Source organism: Mytilus edulis, chromosome 9 (genome assembly GCF_963676685.1).
Source record: "Mytilus edulis chromosome 9, xbMytEdul2.2, whole genome shotgun sequence".
Taxonomy (NCBI): domain Eukaryota; kingdom Metazoa; phylum Mollusca; class Bivalvia; order Mytilida; family Mytilidae; genus Mytilus; species Mytilus edulis.
The window spans coordinates 45048843-45070000 of NC_092352.1; the positions used below are offsets into that span (position 1 = coordinate 45048843).

Sequence of the window (21158 nt, forward strand, 5' to 3'; positions counted from 1 at the left end):
AAACATTTAACAAAAAACTTGATAATGTGGAGCTCCGAGGCTACGTTTGCACCACCTGTTTTAAAATTACATAGTATCATTTGCGCCAAAAATTAAACACACGATTGCGCCAATTAAATGAAAAATGACTTCCCTCCTCCTTTATTCCGACTTAGAACCGGCAGTTTACATGGCAAATGTTTTCTTTTCTGAATAATATCTTCTTCTTGCTGCTGCTGCATGGGACTTACCAATTTAATGTATGTAGTAGCTTGTTACTGCACTTGATTGTCCATAAACACAAACATTGAAGGAAGCGATGCATAAAACATTTCATTATAATTCCATGTGGAATGCTTCTGCTCCATTTCTGGTACGTCTTGCGGAAGATAGTTTCATCCCATACGCATGGTGGGTGGAAACAAAGCACTGTGTCATCAACCATAATCAGCAAAAGCTTCTGTTTTCCTCTCTTTTGGCATATCTTGTACTCAATGTTCAGCAAAGCAAAAAGTGTTCTTCTGTCTCTGTAAAATGGACTGTCTAATGCATTTTAAGTCATTTTTCTCCAGATGCTCATCCTCATGGTGAAATATCTCCGAACATATGATACTTTTTAAGCAAAAATAAGACTAAATATATATTAATCATTACCTTTTATGATGGATATGTGTACAGGTAAATTGGCGCAAATGAGTTCCGAATATTGGCGCAATTAATACATTTGGAAAACAAAATTTGGGGCGAATGATACCCCTGAAAAACAGTAATTGGCGCAAAAGGACTGCTGCCAAAATATCATTATCATGACATTATTTTGGATTGACGGTTTATTTTTACACTTTGAGAAAGTCCAAAATTTAAATATTACCTGTAAGTGTAATTGTAATCATAATCGTAGGTGTATGAGAGTTTCCGTTTATGTCTAATATCTCTTAACTATATACCATAAGTAGGTATATACTTTTAATCGTTGGTTAAAGAGTTTCTTATTGCAAATACGTTATTTTCTACTTATGAGTATGTATGTCAATATAAATTATCTTAATTGCATGTGCAAATAAAAATTATCTGGACACAATTAACACACACCTCACAAGATGTGGACTTCATATTTCGTTTCAATAATTGATATTTCGGGGATTTCTTTATCCAATCATTTATACTGGAATGTGAACTTTTATACACTGTTATATTTGTCAATGTGATTTTTTTCTACAGTTTGCAACTTATTGATTGAGTGAATCGAAAATTTCCAGCATTGCAAGTTTATTTTTAGCTATTGAACCGTAGCTATTAGATCCGTGTGATATTTTTTGTCAATTGTCGGACCGCAGAAAATATAACAAGGACTGTTAGAGTTACGGTTTCGCATCTATTTTTCTTTTAAGTTGTTCTCTTCTTTCACTTGTTCAGAGGAAACAACATGTGAAGATTTGTTGGATCAAATGTAGAATGGGTAATTGTTGTTAACTTGCAGGTATACATTTGAGTGAGTTGGTTTCAATAAAATGGTTGACATGATTGGGTACAATTTTAAGTTATATGGTTCGCTACTGACCTCCTACGTACATATAGAGGGTTAGTATGGATTTTATTCACCCTCAATGGTGTCAGTAGTTAATCGTATAACGAATTTATCGTACGCTGGACTTTTTCTGCTGCGTTTTGTAGAAAAATAAACTATGAAACACAACAACATAAATAGATGACGCCACCATTTTCAGTAAACATGACGTCATGACCCCATAGGAAATTTACTAACCCACTACGGATCTATAGGGGGTCACGACGTGACTGCGTTAAACCAATCACAACGTAATATTTTACCAGTGGTGCGATAATGTAAATGATCTAGTTTTAGGCTACTGTAGTTTATTGTTGTTTAAATTTTATAGGTCGATTGAGTAGATACAAATTAATCAATAACCGTTATTGATTCCTGTGATTGTTATCTGACAAGATAACACAATGTAAAGCAATGAAAAATAAAGAACAACATTTTCAGTGTTGCCTGTGATCTTGTAATAGTTTACGATATGTTGTTCTTTATTCTATTTTGTTGATACAGAAAGATCTCCAACTCACAGCAAAAACTATCAATATTGTTTTCAGTTCTTTGTATCTGGCAAGAAGGCAAACGTGAAGCAATGAATGAACAAGGAAGTCAGTTTTTTTGTTTACTACAAGGACAAATTAAAACAAAATATTAAAAAATCAATAACCTATTATATTACATGAAGCAGATGCACATTAGTTAAGAACTATTACCAGGTACTAGACAATAATTGAAATGCTGTTCTTCCTTTTACTTTCCTTGATTCACGTTGGACAACCTAGTCAGATATCATTCAATGCTAACATTAGTTGCTGCACTGAATTTGAGAAGAAGTTTAAAGAGATTGATAAAAGAGTCGAAATCAATTCATTGAAGGCGAAAATTGTAACGCTGGAAGAACGTATTGCAAATATCGAAAATGAGAAAACAGGTACGTTGAGTATGGACATATAAATAAAAAAACGCACTGAATTCTTATTCTTTTACATGATGAGTTTTCTTATACTGTTTTCAAATAATAATAAGCTTAGTAATCTGGAATAGTCCAAGAGAAATTTTATTCCAATATACAAATTATAATTGCAAACACAAAGACGTATTAAGCTACACATGATTAACTGCAGTTTTTATTGCTATCAACACTAATTTGAACAAAGCTGCATTGATCAAAGCATGCTTAAACTAAGTAAATAAACTTATCATAGATTAGCATTAGATTGTCTAAAATATCAAAGAAACCCGTCAGCATATTACAGGTATCTGCTTTTTTATAATGACTGTTCATATGTAGTATTGGTTGGTGTTGTTAGAATTATTTTCAAGTTTTATATGAACAAATATAATTAGATTTACTTTTGAAATACACAGTTACGAACCTCGAGTTTCTAGATTCTAGAGCCTTAAGCATTAAGTAATCATATCTTCTCATTTGAGTTTTGAATTCACGACAAGCTATTATATATTCTGCGCCAAAAAAGTTTTGTAACAAAAATATAAAATTTTATTTTATTACTCAATCATAAAAACAGGTAGACCTTAGGATTATATCAATGATGTTTAATTGTGGCAGGAAAAACAAAAAAATAAATCTAAAAAAAGGGTTGCTAAACTTTTTTGGCTCAGTATATATTTAAACGTTTTATCTTATTTACAAGGATCGTGTGGTAAGAAGAATCTAGCATTGAATAAGAAATGTGGACAAAGTTCTCATGCTGGATGTGGTGCGGCTGTTGATGGGAATTTCAATAGCTATATGGTCACAACATATTTCATGAAGAACAATGTTTGGCACGGCGAAATTAATCCGTATTGGTGGGTTGATATAGGAAGCAGCTGTATGGTAAAACTTATTAAAATATACAACAGAAAAGATTGTTGTGGTAGGTTTTCTAACAATTATCGAATGTTTATTTAGGTTTTTCACCTTGAAAGACAAACCTTGATATGAATGATCCGAAGTTCACACTACTAGTTTATGAAAAACGCAATGATTGCATTTAATTTTACTATAGATAACTCCCTTTTCTAAATTTTACTTCAAAAACTATTTCAGAAAGGTTAGAATAACGACAGAAAAAACATAAGTATTTATTTTAAGACAATTATGGATTAGTTTATTTTTGCCAGTTATTTAAATATCTCTACTTTATTTTTCATTATTATCTTGCACATGAATGTCAATCTGGCATCATTATCGACTCTTGTCACACCAATATATAACTCAATTTGAGTGTTTCTACCTGGGGACACAGATAAACGGGTTATTTACGCAGCAAAACTATGTTTTACATAAGCGATCTGTTAAAACAAAACGGTTATATGTATTATAATGCTTAATACACAACTTAGTTCTTTTTCGTCATCATTGTGGTGTTAAACTGTTGTAATGGAACGAAAACTTAGCGATCGCAATAATAAAGACCTCTTTTTATCTCATCAAGATGACGTCACATGTACGCTTCCAGTGTCACATATTATTTTATACTTCACTGAACACCCCGTTCATTGATCAACACTGTTTTTCATTACTACATCAATACGCAAAATGTTACAATTTAAAATCACACTTATTCATTCTGATAACTGTTATATGAAGTTTAGATATTTTTTGCAGGACACAGACTCCGCAATATAGAAGTTAGCATCGGCATGTCATTATCTAGTATGCAGGTGTGTGGGTATTATAAAGGCCCAGCTTCAAACGGAGAAATGATACCTATATCCTGTAGAGAACCAAAAGAAGCTCGTTACGTCATGGTAATGATGAAAGGCGAGAATACATTAGACACAATATTTAATTTTGCTGAAGTTCAAGTGTTCACTTAGGAATTAAAACACTATATGAAACATCTAAATGTTTGTTAGTATTTTGTTTCATTGACAATAACCGATAATCTCATATATTCATGAATTCTTTTTTGTGCTTCCTGAATATAAACCTCATCATAAATACCAGGCTTAAAAGTTTGTACGCCAGTTTTTATTCTCTATTCAAATTTATGAACTATATATATCTTAGTGTCAAAATGGGATACATATATACATATTATGCATGTATCTATTACTGAATAACCATGTCAATGCATTGGTTCATTGTCACAAGAATTGTGTAAATATTCTTAATTATCATATTTTTACATTAGAATAACTCAACGGTTTAGACATTCTAAGCCAAACTTCCAACCCTTGTTGAAAATTATGCAGAACGAAATTATAATATGAATGAGCATTCTAGTTCAATGTATAACAAATCTAGACTTTGGACTAATTTCCTATTTTAAACCTGTTTCCCTATATGTTTTTTTTATATATATAAAAGGCCTTCAATTGTTTACATATGTTTCAAAAGATAGAAATACAGTAGAATTTGTAAGGAATTCTGAATGAACATAATGGAGCATGAGACACACGATATGAATAAGGCATTTGATAAACTCTCAAGTCACATTAATACATTCTATTGTACATCTATTATAAACAAACTTTACAACAAAAGAGATGATTTCAGCTTTCCAATTGTGAACTTTCCATTTCTAAGTAGCAACATTCCAGAAGCACCTGCATACGGTGTATATATCTCCCAATTGATACGATATTTCCGTGCTTGCATTTCCTATCATGATTTTCTTGATAGAGGGTTGTTGCTCACAAGGAAGCTATTAAACCAAGAGTTCTAAATGGTGAAATCGAAATCATCACGTCGTAAATTTTACGGACGCCATCACGAGTTGGTTGACCGTTATGGAATAACCGTTTCACAAATGATATCGGATATGTTCCTTACGTTGTAACTACAATCCCCTCCCCTTTCACGAATGTGACCTACCGAATTAGACTGTTTACCGGATTTGTTATCACATAAGCAACACGACGGGTGACATATGTGGAGCAGGATCTGCTTACCCTTCCGGAGCACCTGAGATCACCCCATGTTTTTGGTGGGGTTTGTGTTATTTATTCTTTAGTTTTCTATGTTGTGTCATGTGTATTATTGTTTGTCTGTTTGCCTTTTTCCTTTTTAGCCATGGCGTTGTCAGATCATTTTCGATTTATGAGTTTGACTGTCCCTCTGGTATCTTTCGTCTCTCTTTTATAAACTAATGAATACATGGAGTTGTCTTTTACGTCTACGTGTTTTTTAAACAATAACTGAGAAACCCCTGGCTTGGTTGATGTGCTTCTAACACAGATAGAAGATATAGAGAAGGGGAGAGATATGTTCTTTTGGGTCAATATGGTAAAGGTCAAGGTCACTCTTACTTGTAATATGAAACATTCTAAAAACTAGTTTTTGAAAGGTACAATGAATTTTTCTTGCTTGATTGGAGTGAAACCTGTTAAAATGAAAGACATATGGACAGAAATAAACGCAGCATAGATATCAGGCTAAAAGTTTTTTTAGACGCGCGGTTCGTCTTCAAATGACCCATCAGGGACTCTTGATTCGTAAAAGCTAAAAAGCCATTTAATATACGAAGTTGAAGATCATGTAGAACAAACAAATCCGAAAGGTTTTGCCAATTACTGATCAGTTATCTCTTTCTAGTGTTGAAAATCTTTTAGTATAAGTTTTGAATAATTGATATGTTTAACCATATCATTGACAATTCATATCAAGATTTGCAAAGAAGCCTATAGAAGTTGACAATCTGGTTAGGAATAAAAATATTCATTAAACGATTGAAATGAGATTTGTGCAGATAAATAGAAATACTCCTTTCTAATTTGGTAACATCAGATTAAGGTCAAAGAACTGTTGCGTGTACCAACATTCCAGATGCAACTGTATATAGATAATAACCTCCAAGTTGATAATAAATATAATAAATTCTAGAGAATGCATAGCTTATCTGTGATAGAGTGTTGCTTCTTACAAGGAAGTTATTAAGCAATGGTTGTCATTGTTGAAATTGAACTTGTCTCTTTGACACATTCCCCATTTGCATTCTCAAGTTTATTATCCTTTCGAAAATTGTACTGACGCCATTCCAAATAGCCTGATGTGGCGAAAAATCTAGTGACCCGTCCGATATACTTGAGATCACCCCCAGTTAAGATGGGGTTCGCGTTGCTCAGTCATATTTTTCTCTTTGTTTTGTTGTTTAGATTGTTGATGATAGTTTTTAATTTTTAAAATGAATACTGCATCATTAAACAGTATCGGATGCCCTTCGAAACATACGACTGATTATTTCGTAGGATGAAATAATTCATTTAAACAGATTTAACTTTTTCTCTAATTTTTCGTCAATTTATTTCTTTCTGCATCCATTGTATAAAAAGAAATTAATCAACGTGTGGTTCGTTTGATCCGACGTCAAATTTTCTTGTTTCCTCTGAATTTCCTATTGTGACATAATGAAAGAAAGAAGGAATAAATTTCTCAGCGAGCCTCGCGCTTTAAATTTGAAAATTTAACTGTCTCGAGTGGATAAATATTATATCACACTCGATTCAGAGGTGGAATCTATATTTATCCATGCTATATCTAATAAGAGGAAAATTAAAATGTTTATGCTTTTTTCAATTACAAATGAGAAGATGTAAAATGATTGCCAATAAGACAACTCTTCCAAAGAGACAAAAAAAAAACACACAGAAATTAACCACTATAGGTACAGTACGACATTCAACAATGAACAAAGCCTATACTACATATTTAGCTATAAAAGGTCCCGAAATGACAAATGTAAAACAATACAAATGAGAAAACTAACGGCCTAATGTATGTACAGATATGTTACACAGCAACAAACGACAACCACTAAATTACAGACTCTTGACTTTGGACAGGCACATACAGAATGTTGTTCGATTAAACAAGTTTGTTGGCACCAACACTCCCCTAATATGGGACAGTGGTGCTTCGACACAAGAACAAATTATGCAAAACTAAAGGTATGATAAAGAATAAGATATTATTTGACCCTTTTAACTTTTTTTGGATTCGAGCGTCACTGATGAGTCTTTTGTAGACGAAACGCGCGTCTGGCGTATATACAAAATAGTCCTGGTATCTATGATGAGTTTATTTATATAAATTATGCAAGAGATATTCTACGCCCACTTTATTTGAGCATTGCCTTTTTTATGACACACTAAAAATCATTTTTTTATACACTCTGCCGTTAAGGATGTGTTCTTCTGACGTTTCAGTCTCGTTGTAATCTCGTTCTGGAATTATTTCAAAAACATGTGATACAAGTGGAAAATATCGATGAATTTAAAAAAAAACATAACTCTGTGAAAAAATTGTATATTTACAATGAATAGTTTTTGAGTAATCCAGTTTTCAAATTTTATGACCAATCAAGTCAGTCTTTTTAGCCAAAATTTTGAGAAAATGGGTAAGGGATACAAAAAATGATTTTACAAGAATCATTTACATCCCACATCGTTCTTGTCTTTCCAAATTTCTTAGATATATATTTTTTTAATCAGTTATTAGAAAAAAATCGAAATAATATGCATATTGTTCTTTTTCTTCGTCAATTATTTTTTTAACAGTCATATAAACCCGAAAATTAGGTTAAGAAAAAAAGTTTAATTCTAGAAATTTTTGGCTTCTCAGAGTAGTACATCCTTAAAATGAAATTGTTGTCGCTCTCTCTGTGTCTTCTTCACCTGATTCCCATTTGTATATCCATTTTAGCGGTTTTTATTCATCATCAAAGATTTTTCTTATAATTGTGTGTGTAGCTTAAAACAAGTAATTTTTTCGAAATTCAAGCCTTTCGAAAAATATTTTATTGGCTATTGCACAATCAAACAGTTGTTTCCAAAACGCTGAAATTCTGAAATTATTCTTCCGATTCTCAGACTGTGATAGTATCGTGTATGTGCTATTTTGTATTAATAACTATGATCCTTCAGATTTCCTGTATTTGCCTTTTTTCACCTTGGTGGAGATATATTTTTCCAATTGCGCATATAATCCACAAAATGATTTTTGGTATGCATTCATTTTGTATCACAATGCATAAGTGTAGTCAGTAAAACAAGTGCTTGATCAAGTGTTGATAGTATAAACAAGAAGATGTGGTAAGTTGCCAATGAGACAACTGTCCACAAGAGACCAAAATGACACAGACATTAACAACTATAGGTCACCGTACGGCCTTCAACAATGAGCAAAAGCCATACCGCATAGTCAGCTATAAAAGGCCCCATAAGACAATCTAAAACAAGTCAAACGAGAAAACTAACGGCCTTATTTATATAAAAAAATAAACGAAAAACCAATATGTAACACATAAACAAACGACAACCACTGAATAACAGCCTCCTGACTTGGGACAGGCACATAGCCTCTTTTATTCTCTGAAATATAAAGAAAAAAATATTAGAAACATGGAACACGTCCTCAATATTTAAGAGAGGCAGACAATAAGGATTGAGAAATTGATGGTAAGTATCTTTTTTTTTTTAGATTTTCCTAAAAACCTGTGTTAATCATCAGTTTGAGTAAAGAAACAATGCTTTGTGTTTAAAAATTTAATGAAAAAAATATTTTATGAAAAAAAAACCATTATCTTTGATGCCATTGAAATGGCTTGGATTGAACCTACAAAAATCAAATATATGGTTATTTCAATGTATATTTTTACTTAATGAAGTCAGTGGTGTGTAGACATGAACATTAGTTCTTTGTACCATATAAGTTCTTGTACAAGTAACATAAAAAAAATCAACAAAAAAATGTTTGGTTATCATGGCAATACCTTAATACCGTATATGCTCGATAAATTGTCATTTTTTGTAGAAATTGGTCTTTTTAAAAACTGCATTGCAGAAAAAACTGCAACCACCCACAAGGAAATGAAAATGTCCTTGATATACCTCAAACTATAGGTAACCATATAGCAGAATAAAAAAAGAAAAATGTTACCTGATTTCATTTTTTTAAACAAATGCTGAAAAACAATGGAAAAAATGGAAATTTTGCATATTTTGAGATTCATGTGAATTGTCAGTTTATGTCTCCTTTTTACCCGCAGTAAAAGAAAAATACCAATAATTGCATTAACAGTCATTAAAACAAAGAAATATTTTCAGTTTTGTGTAATAGTTTCTAAATTAAAAGATGCATAGCAACAAATTATGTTCCCTAGCAACGTATCAGAAAGGGTGTTGCTTGGACTTGCATCTAGGTGGTGTAACCTTACCAAAGAAGCCGTATGATTAATCCTTTATACTTTGAGTATGATCATCAGTTGTGGATTTTCCTTTTAAATTATTGAAACCACCCGCCAACTCCTAACTGCAAACTGCAAACACAAGTGACATGATTGAAGGTGTATCTTTGTATATTTTTATCCGTCAGTCTGTCATTGATATTTTAGTCACAACTCACCTTACACCACTGCAAATGTTTGATTAAACTTAACCCAATATTATTTTAGAACACCATTTATAGTAACAGTGATCTACACCATCAATCGAACTTCAAATTAAAAGAAAATAGTTATTCATGATGGTTAGAAAGATACATGTACTTTTTACAATAGGAACTGAATTTTAATCTTCCAAAAGCAAGTTCGTCGGCTTTTCATACTTTTCCGAAGTTCTCCGTTTATGATCTTCGGTCCTTGCTTTGAAGTTGCAAAATTGTAGTCAGTTGTTATCAATCCTTTTTCAAAACATGTGCAAATAATCATGACACAACAGACTTGTATTAAGTTGGTCTCCTCGGAAAATTATTTTTATATGTTTTGTATGGGCTTCAGAAAAGACGTTATGGTTATGAGTTATGTTGGTGTACTGCCTATTTTTTTCAAAGTCATTATAAATAATTTAATTGAATCAGATTAAAAATAGAAATAAAAAAGACATTATGTAAGGAGAAAACAACACAACACATATAATCGCACTTTAGATTTTCAAGGGTTGAAAAATGTGAGAAACTAATTTAATAGGAAAAAACAAATAATTTGCAAACATTGCAATCCCTAAAAGTTTTGTCATAACAAAAGGCATGTACTGTCGATTTTCCTTCTTACATTTTGCAATAATACATAAAAACGAAGAAGGGGCATTCACATAGGTATTCACAGAAAACAATGTGTAAAAATTATTTACTGGTAGGCAATATTGCAATCCGATAGTTCTCTAAACATACAACGATTTCAAATGTGACACTAATATCGTATTCATCGCTTATTTCTACTATATGAATTTTGTTGATTGCTGAAGATCGTATTATGACCTACAACTGCTTACTTCAACAAACATAATTTGGTATCTGGCGTGTTGTTGATTTATTGGCAAAAATACCGTATATACTTATATTCATATTGGTAAAAACCGCATAAAAGGTTATACGTTACTGTGAGAAAAACTCACTATGACATATTTCTTAATAACCTACAAGTTACATCATTCTTTTGTATTTTAAGTGCAGCTTGTGAACTAATAAGCAAATATTATCTATTTTTCAAAGCTTTATTTTTTCGATAGAAATAAAAATTTCCCCATAATATTGATATTTAACAGTTTTGATTAATTTTGTATTTATTTGTATGCGTATCAAAGATGTGAATCCTTGATATCTACAGAGTAAGTAAAACTGTAATCACGTGTTCACTTTTAACAAATCAAACTCAAGTTTAAGTGCAACCTATTTACGGCATCTGGAACAATGATCAATAAGTGTCCATGATAACAAAAAACGGAAAATGAAAGAATCTGATGTGAATTGAGAACCAAAGCACCAAAGTAACTACAGTAAGAAGGCATTTTTAATGTTATTTAATGCAACATTTTTATTATCGCCGTTCGGAATATCAGTCAGATTCTGATATAAACAAAAGTATGTAAACGACCTCGTGAGCAAAACACAAAAAAGACAACAACATACGTTATATCGCGTTAAAAGTTCATTTATCTTTCCTCATCTTCTTCTAAATTGTCAATCAGTCTCCTGTTTTTTATTTTAATATGTAGTATTTTTGCATTAAAGCTTTACCCTTTTAATTTATTTCAAAATAAATCTTTCATGTTATATGCATTCACTGACAAATAAGTATTGCGATTTAATTGTAGATTATCTTATGTTTGAACAGAAAATGGTAAGTATCAAGGAAAATATTTCGTTAAGAAATTGATAGTACGACATAAGGGAATTATATTCAGGTCCCTTTTCCAATTTATTTTAATCTGAAAGTGTTTTGTTTGGTCAATATTCATTTAGAATACAGAGTAAGGATGAATTAATGTACCAATATACATCTAATTATTGATGCCTAACCCCTAATCAATAAAATGTTGATAACTTTTAATAGATATATTTTTTTCTTAATAAAAAGGACAGACTTGACTAAAAGTAAGGAAATAATAAAATATCCAGATATACTGAAACAAATATGTAAGTAAATACCAAAGAAAAATATCGAAACTTCAAAAGAAAATATTTCTTAATATATATTGTAAGCCTAGTTTGAATTGCATTTGTTATCTTAATATAAACAATTCATTATTTTTTTCTATTTTGACAAAACAATTTAACTATGAAATTGAATGCAATACCTATTTTCATCTTTTTAATAATAAAATAATATCAATATGTCGATTCCGTGTGAACAATATTCATAAAATGTCTCATTGTAATATCAGCCTAATAACATGTCAGTACAACAGTGCTAGGTAGGTACCTAAAGGACTCTTAAAGCACTAACGAGAAAAACTGTCATATTTAAAAATAGTTTTAAATTGTTCAATCTTTTCGGAAATTACCAATAAACTTTATTAAAGGGGAAACATGCAACATGCAATAATTCTTTGTTGCATACTATTTTTTCTTCCCTGGAAATATATCCTGGTATTCTACAACATTACAATATTTACAAAAACGACTTCCTAAACTTAGAATTTATGTAGATCTAGAAGTATTGAAAATTCTTAATGCAGCTATTTATATAAATATATTCTGAAATTTATAGAATATTTTTCTTAAACATTAGTCATTTTAGTGCATGCATAAAGTGAATTACAGTTATATCCTTACTTGCATAATTATAGTGCTATTAGATTGTGTTTGCAAATGAAAAAAAAAACCCAGCCAGGTTTCGGAAAATGTAAAAGAAAATATTACAAATATTTATTTATATATATCGTAACATTGTCAATTCTAATTTCGGAAAATACACAATATGTCTATGAATGTATCCCAATTTTCAAAGTCATATATCAATGATAAAATAATGAATAAAAGATTCCACAAACGCTTCAGTTTAACATATATATTTTAAGAAAAAAAACAGAATTGTCATTCTTATTATTATTTGATATCTTTAGATACTTTATATTGAGATTTGAATACAACCGTCAGACTTTCTGAAAGTTATGTGTATTTAAGGTTAGGTCACTGGTATTTGTACTTTCCATATTAAAGAATTATGCGTATATTTTGCCGTGCATTTTAGAGCAAATGGTTATTAATTAAATTATTGTTCGCCTTGGTTTGATAAAAAAAACACTAAATGCATTTTTTTAATAGTTCAACTTCTACAAATTTAACAAAGGTTTTTATAGTCCAAAAAATTAATTCATACTTTACAAATTTAACAAATCTCTCACTATATATTCACAATAGAATTATATCAAAATCCCCTTGAGTTTAGTTTTCATCTGACAAATTGACCTGCTCAATTATAATTTTATTTTGAAAATGAAAGTAGTAAACAAATGCTTGCAAGCATAATTAACAGTTCAATACCTTCATGTAATATTTAAATTTTAAACATTAATGAAGATCTCATTACAAAGTTGCTGCAAATTAACTTTATTTTTCCTTTTTTTTTTTATTAAAATGGTCAACAAAATAACAACCACTCAATAAAGACGACATAAGACTAAATTTCCAGTTACGGCACAACATTGCAAGTGCTGTTGTCAATGTTGTCATTCTTTTAGTTCTACATTAAGTTGACATACTATGAACAAGTGAAAAGCTTTCACTGATAACTGATGGTCCTCGAATTGTATATTTATTAAGACAACACATAATCCTTGAAGGCAAAACAAACACTAGACTTGGAATTGGAAAAAAATTTTAAGAAAAAGATATGTAAAAAACAACATGACTTGGTTCCTGACTATATATCTGTCCGATTATTCAATCGCCAAGAAGCAATGACAAAGTTGAGATGAAGAAAAGCGCATCTTTATGTGTTATATGCTGCCCATATTCTGATTTTGTGTCAGAATGGATATCCTTTATCCATTGTTTTTTTCAATCAACTAAATCCTACGTAAGGATATAATTTAAAGAAACACTTGACCAGGTTTTTTACTAGGCAAAATTGCTCTGATTATTCATAAACCAACAAGCACAATATGATTAAATTAAATATAGGCAGGAATTTAAAAAAGGAACTAGCCGACTTGATTCCCGACTAGGAACACTATCTTTGAATATTCATAAACAAACAACGAAGACATAATTGAAAACATTATAAACAATGATATAAAAAAAGAACCAACTGACTTGGTTCCAGACTGCACAATATATGTCTGCTAATTCATTAACTTACACGAAAAAAACTAATTATATAAGGTTCCTGACTAGAAAAATTATGTCTGATTATTCATAAACCAACGAACAAAACATGATTTGAGACGAAGAACAGATATAAAAAGTGCCGTTCCTTTGCATTTGTTTGTGATTTTTGCTGCCAATGTACTGATTTAGTGACATGTATGACTGATATCCCATACCTTAAGTTTTCATTCAACTAAATCATATGCAACGTTTTGATAAAAAGAACCAATTTGCTTGGTTCCTTACTACGCATAATCTCTCTAACGTTTCATGAATAAAGAAACAAAAAATTATTAAATAAACGAGCAAGGATATAAAAAATAAACAAATGACTTGAAACCTGACTTGGCACCATCTCTTTGTTTTCAATGAAACAAACAAACAAAAAGTAATAAAATAAAATATGTATAACAAAACAAATCACTTGGTTCCTAACTAAACGACTAAGCGAAAATCCTTTGTTTATTCAGAAACCAACAAGCAAAAATCAATTAATTAGATATAAGCAGGGATAAAAAAAAAAGAATCAACTGACTTGGTTCCTGACTAGGCAATATCTGTCTGGTTATTCATAAGCCAATAAGAAAGAAATAAGAGATAAAGAACAACAATAACAATGCTGTTCCTTTACGTTTTGCTGCCAATGTACTGACCGATACCCTATATCTTTTATTTTTCTATCACCTTAATCACATGTAAGGATATTAGAAAAAGAAACACTTCACTTAATTCTTTTCTTTGCAATTCTCTCTGATTAATCATGAACCAACTGGCTAAAAATGATTGAAAAAATATAAGAACCAACTGACATAGTTTCGGAGAAAAAAAATCTTCATAATTTATCAATAAATTTAAAAAAAAAAAAAAAAAAAAGGAAATAATTATAGTCAGGAATATATTCAAGTTTATAAAAAAGAAACAGCTGACTTGGTTTCTGACTAGACAAAATCTCTTTGATAATTTATAAACCAACAAGCAAAAAATATTAATCAAATATAAACAAGGATATGAAAAAAGAAGCAACTGACTTGGTTTCTGACTATGCAAAACCTAATCAAAATAAATATATGCACGGTTTTTTTTTAAAGTATAAACTGACGTGGTACCTGACTATGACACTCATATGGTCTAGTGAAGTGAAAACTGTTAACAACCCCCTTATAAGTTTGTGTACTTTTATTTCAACCGCAGAAAAAAAAAACTGTAGATCTACCTGGAAAAAAATCAACATCCGTTTATATTTAATCATAAACTAAAGGCCGGAAATAGGAACTCCTACTGTAACAAATCTCAATAAGTTGTGTTCTGATGGTATGCATATTGCACTGAGTAATTAAAGAAAAATAGATATTTGTTTAGTGTTCAAATGTAAACCGATGTTTCTGAAATTAATCCACAGTCAGTTTTGACAACATGTCACATCATGTTAAAGGGGGATTGAGGTGTTACAGTATAATTTTATTTAATAAGTTTGATTTTTAATGGTACAACAGATTATCAAAAGCTAAAATGGCATTTGGTTAATTTCAATTAAAAAATCATTACATTTTAAAATCGAAACATCAATCGTATAACTTTGACATGTCTGAATCAGAATAAAGGGTGTATATATGAATGATAGGTCACGTGATATGCAAACTTGTAAAAAATGGACGACAATGGTATGTGTATGAAGACACGGATAGTACATAAGAGAACTTTTAAATTTTGCTCATTATTACTAGAGGTGATATATATTTGTTTATGCAACTCATTTGAACACTTAAGTATTTGATTTATAATGCAAAACTGTTATTGTAAATAGTACACGTCATATTTAAATAGACAGTTTGTTGTAACGATAGTTGCATTTTTATTTGTAATGCTTATCTGCTTTACAGAGGTGCATTTTGAATGTGAAAAATTAGATGTTTTTGGGTTTGTTTTTTTTTTTTAAATTATTTTAGTTATTAGAGATGTATAAAAACCAAACATAAAAAGTATTAATGCATACATACTGAATATAAATTAATAAAATAATGGTGGTTCTGATTTTTTTTTGAATTAAACATTCATCTAGGCTGAATACCTTTCAAATATTCAAATAATAAAAAGAAAATGTCAATCAGTTGCTCTTTTATTAGGATTAATACAGGGACCAAAAAAAAAAATGATTTGTTTGGTATCATTATCATTTAAAACAGGGCTCTGACTCTGATAAAAAATACAAATGGACATTAAAAATCACGAGTCTAAGAGATGACAAACATTTAACAACAAAAAAACAAACAAGTCTACAACAGACTGTTCAACACGAATCCAACAACACTGGTAAGGTCCTTAATGTTCTACTAATCCTTTTGTCACTACATTTATATCTCATCTTTTGTTTTACATAGATTTTATAGCTGGCATGTTCATGCATGTTTACACATGTATATCTTCGTATAGATAAAACTGTGGTTCAGTATAATTTGGGCAAAATAGAGATCTGGTACAGTAAAATTGGCACTGTTAATGGCATGCAAACAAAGCAAAACTTAAGGTAATTGCAGCCCCATTGTAACAAAAAGGATAAAGGGAAATCTATATTTAGGCAGAATTATTGAACTTTGTTGTTTTCATTTTCCGTCTTATTCTTAATAATGAAATGTTCTATGTTCCTCGTTCATCTTTATATTTTTGTGTGAGAAATTAAAGATCATAAGTTGTTTCTGTTTATACGGATGATGTCTTAATCATTTTTACATGAACTTATATGCCATTAATTAGCGACTCTATAGCATAAAGATGGCAATTCGACGAGTATATTCAAATGAAATTAAAAAAAAATCTATCAAATGAAAAGAAAAAACAAACAAAATTAAAAGTGGGAATGTGTCAATGAGACATCATATCAAACAAAAAGCAGAAAAAATGCTGTTAGTTTTTAACTTGAAATTAATCTGTGATTTTCTGTTCTATTTTTTTAACAATTTTGATGATGTTTTATGCAAGAAAAAAACCTTTAATTTGCAGGGTGTTAGGGGAAACAAACCGGTCGAATAGTATCTTCTGTTTGCAAACACTGTTTAATCGGTCAATTTGAAAAATAGACTTTAAATTTGCAAAACAACATGTCCTGTTATATAGAACTACTATAAAATATTTTATAAAAAAGTTTGTAAGAAAAAGATTTCTTAGAATTCATATTACCTCCAATGATATGGGTTTTATTCTCTCTAACATTTGTTTCCTTTTAAAAATCTGACTGCCATGAAAAAAGACACACTATTTAATAAAGTATTTTCTCGGTATTGAAACAACCAAAAGCAATTTAAAGCTCATAATTTTCCATTTTAGAGTCTAAAATATGAAACCCATATATTTTTTTTTCGTTCCGGTAAACCGTATATATTTCTTCAAATGTATCCCTACCTTGGCAGGGTTATGTGATGTTTTAACTTTTCTTTGCCTGAATACAATTTTCTCTGCTGTTTTATTTAGGTAAAATTTTGTGAAAGAAACATTCGTTTAGTTGTAGAATTAATAAATCAAAGGACGATAAACTGTATTATCTCATGAGCATGTTAAAAAAATATGATCTTTACCAAACTATCAAGCTATCTGTTCTGGAATGCATATATTGATTTTATTCTATTCAAAATTGCTGTGATAAAATTTCAAGTCCATTTTAAATTGAGAGACGTATCGCACGCATGCAAAGCTCAGATTTCCTGTTCGGGTTAGCCTTTTTGTGGTCCTTTAAGGTTAATGATTCTTCAACGTTGGTATTAATGTTTCGACTTTGGCATGTCTTTGCCACAATCAACACCAAAGAGTCATGAATTGTCGAATGTACTACTGGTTCAATATATAATAGTATCATTAATGTTATTATGGTGGTATGGAAGTCTAAATTAAAAACGATTTTTTTTCATATTTTTTATGTTCATACTTTTCCAAATTTAAACGTAGCTTTTTTGTTATTTATGTTAAAAAGTATAATAAAATAGATAAGTCACCGCGCATTTTCTCAAGCTCCATGGATTATACAGGAAAAACTATCATTATGTGATCAGAGGCTAAACTAAATGATAGAATTGTAAGAGAAGATAGTTTTTATAAAATGTTTTGATAATATCAAAAGAAAAGATAGGGTCACCGTTTTTCTGGCTAAAATACAAATGCAAAATTTCATATACAATCCTTCAAAAATGCACTACTCCAGAGATACCTCCCCTTAAAAGGCCATTTAAAAAAAAAAACATTCAAAATCAATATATAATCTACACTTGTATAAATATTATTATTTATAAGTGATCATTTGCTAAATTTGTTCTTTTAAATGCAAATTCATATTAGTTATCTGCCTTCCTGCATCTAATTTTGCTAACTTAATTGAAAATCTGGACCTTAGATTCTCTGTTTTTTTATAATCCAAGATGGTGAAAGACACCCATACCATCTTAATGTTATAACTTTTGTAACATTTTTTTTTTTATTAAATGTACTAAATAATGTATCAGGTCAGGTTTACGTATGTAGTTGGCGTTTGTGTTTTGTTTCACTTCAGTGATTCTGTGTTTTCTTTGTTTCCCTCGGTTGTATTCTGTTATCCGTTTTATTAATTTTTTTTTTATCTCAATCGATGTATGAATTTTAAACACCGGTATACTACTGTTGCCTTTATTTATGATTTTTTGTCATATGTTCGGACTTCTAGGATTTTTCCCTTTGGTATAGGGTAAAATATTTTATTCCATATCACTCATTTTTCTTTTTATGGAAAACTTTAATAGCTAATAAATATGTCATTTCAAAAACTTTTAAAGTAGATTCTAGATTTTTTTCTTACGATTTGAGCCTCAAACAATGCCTTTGTTGAATATAAGGTAAAATTAGGAGTCAGCCTTTTCACGCCATTTAAAGATATTAAATATCGTACAAAGAATCAATATCAATATTTTTAGCTTATTTTGTTCCTTTAATTTTCTATAATTTCACCCACATGTAATTTCTTCCTTAAACGATTAAAATATTCCTTTGTGTCTATAATGTGATCAGTTGTGAATTAACATTAGTCCAGTAACAAATATCTAAAGGTTGTCGTTAGTGTCTTTCATAAAAATTACCAGTATTTCTCCTACCATACACATTTATAAATATTTATATATATGTTTCAGAGGTTCACTTTGACTGGCTAGAGAATGGCTTGCATTTAAAAGGATAAAGAATATCGTCCTAAGCAGAATGGTATGTTATTAAAGCCATGCACTGTACATATATATATATAACCAAAAATTTGCGAAAGCAAATTTACAGATCTAACATTGTTGGGTTGATGTTTAGACGAGTTGTATATACATTATGTACACAGCCATGTATCACCATCATTGATGGCGATCCGATGGATACATCTGTTGTAGAGTTGTCACTGACTCAGACGTACTTATAAATATAATTATTTTCTGTGACTGTATATTACATTAATTTGTAGGATCCTTTACTATAGATAATTTAGCTGATCTGTAACAATAACATCTTCATGCCTTCTATATCATGTACTGTAGTACGCCGCTAGATTAAAACTGACGAGGAAAAGTAACACACGGCCAGCGAACGCTCTTTTTTTGAGAGCCCAGGTGGTCGTGTGGTCTAGCGGGACGGCTGCAGTGCAGGCGATTTGGTGTCACGATATCACAGTAGCATGGGTTCGAATCCCGGCGAGGGAAGAACCAAAAATTTGCGAAAGCAAATTTACAGATCTAACATTGTTGGGTTGATGTTTAGACGAGTTGCATATATATATATATATATAACAAACAACGGAAACGAAATAACATGTGTGTTTAGTCATGGAATGCAAATAGTCAATTTTATAACAAATTTAGTATGACAGCTAGATATTTGGTGATTTTAAAACTGAATTCAAAATATTTTTTTCATTCAAACTTTTTCAATATCATCTAGATCGAATTAACACACTATAACAAGAAAAATGATGTGTTTCAGTGCTTTTCATGCATAGATATGATATAAAATTTACGGTTTTGATAGATCTTTCTTTCCAAAACACAATTAAGCAACATGCAAAGACGTGAGTTTAAAGTAATCAAAAAAATAATTCAAAAGGAGGCTGCACAAAGGGTTGCATTTATATTAGTAATAACTATATATTACTACATTGAAATAACATTCTTAAATTGCATCCTGTTCATACAATAGGATAACAATAACGAAACTGAATTGTTGGTTGAATATTAGAAATAAGAACAATCTTGCTATTATCAGGTCCTTGACTTGTTTGATATTGTTACTTTTAAACAAAACAAAATTGGTATCCTATAGTTAAATAATATTGTACATAAATTGAAATTGAAACAATTATCCATAATTTACATCCATGTAAAAATATACATATAATAAATAGAAAACACCTACCCGGGTCATATAACCTCATGATTATTCCAGCAAAAACATAGATTCGTTTGTTATATAAAAAAAAATGTTCTTACATCATCAAAATGCATCCTGCATATGACTAAAATAAAAGATTACAATTGTATTTTTAACCTTATTCGCAGAAAGTCCGGTATTGTTTACGCAAAATTGTTTTCTTAAGGATCGACACGCTTTTCTGAAAATTCTAACGGTTTGTCACGTGGTGATATATTCAATGATAGCACTGATTCACAACAACCAGGATGTAAAATAATCTCACAGAATGAAAGCGGATATATAATTTTTGGAAATCATGTTAAACGCTCAGTATAAAAATGGAAGTAATACACGCATAGAGGCGTTTTCCTTTTGTAAATCAATAAGATGCAGGTCCAAATTACATTTCTGATAAATAACATTAATCTACGTATATATCAGTATATAATTACCTTAGAAGAGAAAACTAAGTAGTCGGATAGAAAGGATACAAAAAGTACATTTAATACAAGGAAAATGTAGAGCAATAAAAAAACCAGCGTTAATATTATTGTTCTATATTTTAAGAATAGTCATATACAATGGATAAATGTTAAAATTAATTCCTTGGTACACTGGAGTTGGTTTTTTTTCAATCATGCATAATAAAACGGACACTTTGATCATAAAATGCACGTCGTCAAT

At 30.3% G+C, this 21158-nt stretch overlaps 1 protein-coding gene and 2 long non-coding RNA genes across 3 annotated transcripts in view; 2 read left to right on the forward strand and 1 right to left on the reverse strand.

Annotated features, from left to right (window-relative positions):
* Positions 1-2272: 2272 nt before the first annotated feature.
* Positions 2273-4363, forward strand: LOC139489989 (fucolectin-like). The gene is made up of 3 exons (XM_071276843.1): positions 2273-2468; positions 3193-3417; positions 4152-4363. The coding sequence occupies exons 1-3, from the start codon at positions 2273-2275 to the stop codon at positions 4361-4363; spliced, it is 633 nt and encodes a 210-aa protein (XP_071132944.1).
* Positions 4364-7551: 3188 nt separating this feature from the next.
* On the reverse strand, positions 7552-20710 carry LOC139488465 (uncharacterized). The gene is made up of 3 exons (XR_011656007.1): positions 20478-20710; positions 9703-9804; positions 7552-8857 (listed from the first exon to the last, which is right to left on the reverse strand). It is a non-coding gene; the product is annotated as an uncharacterized lncRNA (long non-coding RNA).
* Positions 11149-21158, forward strand: part of LOC139488464 (uncharacterized) — a 147337-nt gene continuing 137327 nt past the window's right edge. Inside the window, exons 1-4 of the long non-coding RNA XR_011656006.1 lie at positions 11149-11260; positions 11579-11604; positions 16454-16599; positions 19220-19289. This is a non-coding gene — a long non-coding RNA (uncharacterized lncRNA). The remainder of the gene's footprint in view (positions 11261-11578; positions 11605-16453; positions 16600-19219; positions 19290-21158) is intronic.